Source organism: Palaemon carinicauda, chromosome 1 (assembly GCF_036898095.1).
Source record: "Palaemon carinicauda isolate YSFRI2023 chromosome 1, ASM3689809v2, whole genome shotgun sequence".
Lineage (NCBI taxonomy): Eukaryota > Metazoa > Arthropoda > Malacostraca > Decapoda > Palaemonidae > Palaemon > Palaemon carinicauda.
Window position 1 is genome coordinate 238701345 of NC_090725.1, and position 6924 is coordinate 238708268.

Consider the following 6924-nt stretch of genomic DNA (forward strand, 5'->3'; position numbering starts at 1 on the left):
CGAAAACATAATATAACTTTACAGCTTAATATGGCCAGAATAAACTCGTGTAAATGGTATTGCTCGTAATTTAAATTTAATATTAATTTGACTTTGCAGTTACCGAAAAACTTTACATAGCAATAAGTCTAACGGTCTGAACAGCAATGATGACATACTTTCCTACACCACCATCATTTACAAAGCATATACAATTAGAAGTAGCTTTATATCATAATAGTATTACTTGTTCATAAAATATGATATCGATATCACAGAAGAAATTCCAAATATGGGAATATCATCCTAGGCCATTCATTCATTAATTTCCTTAATGGCCTTTCCCATATGAATCACCTGGAAAACTGCCCTAATCCAGATTTCTAAGGGTTAGATTTGGCAATTCATATCCTGTAATGTATCACTAGGAACATATACAATTTTCCCATGCGATATGAATAATAAAGTAGATATGAAAGGAGTGGTGCTGCTTCGAATCAACTGTCAGCAAGACAATGTTTGTATTCATTCTTTGAATCAACTGTCAGCAAGACAATGTTTGTATTCATTCTTTGAATCAAGTCAGCAAGACAATGTTTGTATTCATTCTTTGAATCAAGTCAGCAAGACAATGTTTGTATTCATTCTTTGAACCAAGTCAGCAAGACAATGTTTGTATTCATTCTTTGAATCAACTGTCAGCAAGACAATGTTTGTATTCATTCTTTGAATCAAGTCAGCAAGACAATATTTGCATTCATTCTTTGAACCAAGTCAGCAAGACAATGTTTGTATTCATTCTTTGAATCAAGTCAGCAAGACAATGTTTGTATTCATTCTTTGAATTAACTGTCAGCAAGACAATGTTTGTATTCATTCTTTGAATCAACTATCAGCAAGACAATGTTTGTATTCATTCTTTGAATCAACTATCAGCAAGACAATGTTTGTATTCATTCTTTGAATCAACTGTCAGCAAGAAAATGTTTGTATTCATTCTTTGAATCAAGTGTCAGCAAGACAATGTTTGTATTCATGCTTTGAATCAACTGACAGCAAGACAATGTTTGTATTCATTCTTTGAATCAACTGTCAGCAAGACTATGTTTGTATTCATTAAGGAGTTCTGTTTCAACTGTCAGTGTCAGAATCGGAAGATATCAAGATTAACCACAGTGCTAAATCATACAGAAACGTTCTATAAATGCATAATCGTATTCATTCTCAGGTGTTGCAACTGGCTCACCATTTCATTCACTACGAAGTTGGAACATATTATTCTTCGAAAGAGGAAATATTGCTTCCACTGACAAAGAGACTGCTTTTGCTCCTAAATTATGTTTCTTCACAATATTCTAATGGTTAAGCATTATTTTAAAATGGCAGCATCGATTTTCACAAAAAAATACTACATACAATGGAAAATATTTACAAGTATCTACTTTATTGCTGATGCCCGAGGATGCAGCCAATGATAACGATCAATTTCCCAAAAATTTCCCTAGACATAAATACGACCTTTGAATTTAACATAAGCGCAACGGATTGCATTTTTCATTGCAGTTTTCTATCTATATGATATGGAATGCTAATTAAACTTTTCATGAAAAGTTTATAGAAATGGAGCGTTTTAAATCATAATAAACTTTTTTAGTGACTTAGTACGAGCAATGCAATTAAATAATGTTCCGAAGTCTTCGTGTATTTATACTGTATATACTATATATATAAAGATACATTCAGAGACAAACAAATATACAGACATACATACTGCATATAAAGACAGTCAATATATCAACATCATCATCATCTTCAACCATTACTAGTCCACTGCAGAACAAAGGCCTCAATCATGTCTTAACACTTGCGTCTGTTTATGGTCTTCCTATGAAAGTTCACATCCGCAAGCTTTCTTAGTTCATCAATCTACTGTCTTCTTTTCCATCCCCTGCTTTCTTGTAATCTTTAGGGACCCATTCTCTTATTCTTGTCCATCTATTATTTGTTATTTTTATTATACTGTATGTCCTGCCCATTTCTTCTTCTTACACATTGTTTGAATATCTTCCACTTTAGTTTGCTCTCATATCTATGTTGCCCTTATATATATATATATATATATATATATATATATATATATATATATATATATATATATATATATATATATATATATATATATACATTGTATAATATCTCACCTTGATTCCTTTCCTTCTTGAAAGGGGTAGCTCCAGAGTTCACTTGATCTTTAGGTTCTAAGCAAGGGGTTAAGGGGGGTCAGTGTGGTCCCACACCGTGCTTAGCCCCAACCAAAAATGCTGTTACTCATTTGCAGAGTCATTCTTTACAGACTTCAACATGAAACTGACCGTAGCTCTGGTCTTCCTGGGAGTTCTTCTGGCAACATGCCAGGTCGAAGGGCAAGGGGGAAGAAGAGGAAGGAGACCAGGAAAAAGACAAGGAAATCGCCGAATGAAATCGAACAGTGAGTACTTATGAAGGCTTCAAACATTAAGAACGGCAGTTAGCGAAACATTATTATTTTTATCAGCATCATGACATATATGAGAGGCATATCTCCGAGATCTGCAATCTTGTCCAAAAATTCATGAATTTCATACGAAATAAACTATTATTTTTCTAAAGAGAAGTTTATTGCAATAAATAGCACTTAAAGCGCTACACAATAATAAAAATAATAATTAATCTTAACAGGGAAAGCCTTTATGTAAGATTATGGAAAATATGACAGATGAAAAGCCTTAATATAAAATTTTGATAAACATATAACAGAAAAAGCCTTAAAACAAAGTTCTGACATATTTGTGACATGGTATCTTTATATTAATGAATATAAAAGTTGAATTTTTCTCAGGAGATTTTAATTATAACTCTCATTTTTCTTTTCTTCACATTTCAGAAGACTGTTCCGACCTTCTGAAACCCAGTTCCCAGTCAGTGATTGATGCTATTGAACAAATTGCTCAAAATACCGACTTGCTCATCTCAGCCTTTGACGAGTAAGAACACCACCTTTTGCGTAAACACATTTGCATCTATAAAGTGCATATATATATATATATATATATATATATATATATATATATATATATATATATATATGTCTATATATATATATATATATATATATATATATATATATATATATATTTATATATATATATATATATATATATATGTGTGTGTGTGTGTCTATGTATGTCTATATATGCATATATGCAAATACACACCACTTGCTCACACACAAACATACATATATATATATATATATATATATATATATATATATATATATATATGTGTGTGTGTGTGTGTGTGTGTGTGTGTGTGTAAACAAAAAAGACTCACCAGTAGTGTGTCAAACCCACTTTAATTCCTCCACTATTCACTTTTGTTTTGTGAGCAATTATATGGCATCCATTTTTATCGATATGATCTTAACTAAAGCAAAAAAAAATATGTTTTCTTTTCTTATCTGTTTCAGGATGTCCGTTTTCCCAGCTGTGATGACAACCATAGGAATCACTATCTTACAAAATGAAAATGTGGTAAGTGAATATTTGTACCTCTAGTTGCAACAAGAACGTATCACCTAGAAATTACTTAGTCATTTAATGTCTCTTTCGACACGATGATCTATTTCCTAGGATTTGACTGTTCTTAATTGCCTAAGGAATCTAACTACTGTACATCACTTTGTTTGCTCTTAGTACCTACACAAAGGGGCTTCATAATTCACTAGAAAATAAATCTATTATATCTTCAGTCTTACTGTAAAAAAAAAATGATCTCCTGGAGTACATATTAAAGTCTTCACTATCAACATAAACGCAAAATATACATTTAAAAACTATTATGAATTCTAAAGGTTTATAACCGTTTTTGTTTCCGCGCCTATTTATTGCAGTATGAAACAAATAAATGATTCTAAGGGAAATTTTCAAACAATACTATTATCCCTGATGTACTTGATTCCGTTTGATTTCTTTTCAGATTGATGATTCCGACATGATTGACGAAACAGCGGCCACCGACTTCCTGACCTCTCTGCTCGACGAAAACTTCCCAGACAATACAGACTTCAGAGAAACAATCCTTGGAGCGGTACCTGACTGCGTCACAGAAGCCAACGCAGAGACGACCGTCTTCCTTAGGGTAAGTTCTGATTGATTGGTGTATTGATTGATTATGAGTTATCTGGCATCCTGGGAAGTCCGAAATTATGACAGCAATGGATAACTAATTAGATAAAATATTAAGTAGGAATGGAATTAAAAACATGAAATATTGAAATACTTAAAGACACTTAAAAACAGCAGAAAAAGATATAATTGAAATAGATTCATATTGTACACAATCATCCTTTCTGTCGGATGTAAAAGAAATATCTAAATAATATATCAAGTAGTTAACCGTATGTTCATGAATTGCATATAAAAGCACGTTTATCAAAACGGCAATCATACTTACAAATCTAATGTTTATGCATCTATTAATAATAAGCCATTTCTGTAGCTATCAAACAAATACAGTATCTATCATAGTGGCACCTTTAGTCCACTCGTGCTTCACAAATAAGAATATCAATGTTTAACAGCTAAATGTTGCCGGTATGATAAAATTTCGCAAAAAAAAAAAAAATCAAATTAACAAAAACTTAAAATTCTAGGATAATTTAATGGTCTGATGCAAGAATATATTTTTCTCCAGGCAGTCAAGCAAAATGTTTAATAGCCAGAAATCAGAATACAAAATTTCACCGTAAACACACAGCAGTTGCAACCTCCACTTACACTAACACAATTTGACTTGAGCAAATGTTTATAATTCCGCGAAACAAAAACCTTTTCTTCATATATTCACAGCTGATGAAAATATGCATATTTTAAATAAGCACTCATATACACCCCTGTATTCATATATCTATCTATCAATCTATATACAATACAAAGGTATATAAAAGAGACATATACCAACCTCAACGTTCTTAATAAAGCATGATAATAAGATAACATCCTATTTTAACAACAGAAGACTGATTCGCGATGATCACCTGACAACTGGAATCAAAGTAATAAATAATGTTTTTCTAATTCCAGGTCGCTGCTTTCCGTAAGTGCTTATGCGGAGACAGTCACGAAGACTCTTCCGAAGGCTAAGGAATTTGGATCTGAATTGACTGGCTCTTCGTTGCAGAGGGAAGACCAACCACAAACACAACCACAAGAATTCTTGGACTAAGTTCATATTTTCACTCACAATAAAAATCGAGCTCTTCTAACGTGCTAGCATGAGAAATTTCTAAAAGTAAATTCAAGCATTACTTTGCCCTTTTTATTAAACCCAGTTTATATGTCTGTTGTTCAAGATTTTTATACAATGCTATAGAATAATGATATAAGAAATAACTTTCCCCGATAGAAATAATGAAATACTTGAGCCGGTATCAAAAGTAAAATTAGTAGAAGTAAAGGAAACATTAAACGGCATGAAACGAGAAAAGGTAGGAGAGGAAGATACCCTAAACAATCGATTCAATAATATAAAGATGAGATTTTATAGTAGTAAAACTCTCTGAACTTTACGCAAAATGTTTGCTAGAATGCTCTATACCTGCACCCTGGAGAAAGTTTTATCATTATCAATTCACAAAAAGGGACACAAAAGACCTGATAAATTAACTCCCAATAAGGAAATCTTGGTAATATATAAAATATCCACAATGATCATATTAGACCGAATAGAAAGACAATTAGAATTTAATCAACTAAGAGAGCTGGCAGGCTTTAGAAGCGGGTATTTAACAACTGGCCATATCCATGTAAATAACAAGCTAATAGGAACATCAACAGCATATGGCAAACCACTATGTATAACATTCATAAACTAGAAGAAAGCTTTAGATTCTGTCAAAAACTCAGCAGTAAAGAAAACCCTTCAAAGACAAGGAATATATGAATTTTATATTAGAACAGGTGAAGATATCTATAGAAGATGTCCAGTAATCCTAAAACTACATAAATTCCGATTTAGAAAGGTGTTAGACAGGGAGACTCCATCTCTCCGAAATTATAAATTATTCACAGCATACCTAGAAGTTTTAAAAAATTTAAGATTGGGAAAATTTAGGTTTCAATATAAATGGGGAATATCTTAAAAACTTAAGATTTGCAGATGATATAGTTCTGTTTACTAAATCATGGGAGGAATTGCAAAAGATGATGTAATATTTGAATAGAAAAAGCAGAAAAGTAGGATTGAAAATTAATATGAGTAAAACTAAATTAATTTTCAATGAAAATACTGAGAGAAACCAAATAAGAGTTATGGACAAACCTCTAGGGATTGGTAATGAATATACGTACTAAAGACAGACAGTAAATGTTCCCCCTTGAACACGAGACCGAAATTAAAAGAAGGATAAGAAGGGGATGTAGAGCTTTTGATAAACAAAATGAAAATATAAAAAGTGAAATGTCACCGTGTCTAAATCGAAAAATATTTAATCAGATGGTCCTGCCAGTATTAATTTGCGCACCGGAAACTCAGAGCCTTACTAAAGCCTTAGATCATAAGGTAGTTACAGCTCAAAGAGCTATGGCAAGAATAATGATGGGACTAACACTAAGAAACAGAAAAAGAGCAATATGAATAAAAGGGCAAACTAAAGTAGAGGATATTCTAACAACATATAAGAAAAAATGAACATGGACCTAACATATAACGAGAATGACAGACAAAAGATGGAAATTAAGAATAACCGAATGGGTCCTTAGAGATTGTAAAAGAAGCAGGGGAAGGAAGAGAAAACGATAGATAGCCCCATAAACACATGCGAATGGTAGGACATTTCTGAGGCCTTTGTCCTTTAGTGGAATAGTAACGGATGCTGATGAATCTAAATATACATATATAATAATA

General features: G+C 32.1%; 1 protein-coding gene across 1 annotated transcript in view; it reads left to right on the forward strand.

Moving 5' to 3' along the window:
- Positions 1 to 5298, forward strand: part of LOC137644242 (uncharacterized) — a 5539-nt gene extending 241 nt beyond the window's left edge. Inside the window, exons 2-6 of the mRNA XM_068377242.1 lie at positions 2333 to 2467; positions 2903 to 3002; positions 3488 to 3551; positions 3997 to 4158; positions 5103 to 5298. Of these exons, the coding sequence (XP_068233343.1) occupies positions 2341 to 2467; positions 2903 to 3002; positions 3488 to 3551; positions 3997 to 4158; positions 5103 to 5162 (513 nt within the window). The 5' untranslated portion in view covers positions 2333 to 2340 and the 3' untranslated portion in view covers positions 5163 to 5298. The remainder of the gene's footprint in view (positions 1 to 2332; positions 2468 to 2902; positions 3003 to 3487; positions 3552 to 3996; positions 4159 to 5102) is intronic.
- The last annotated feature ends 1626 nt before the right edge of the window (positions 5299 to 6924 follow it).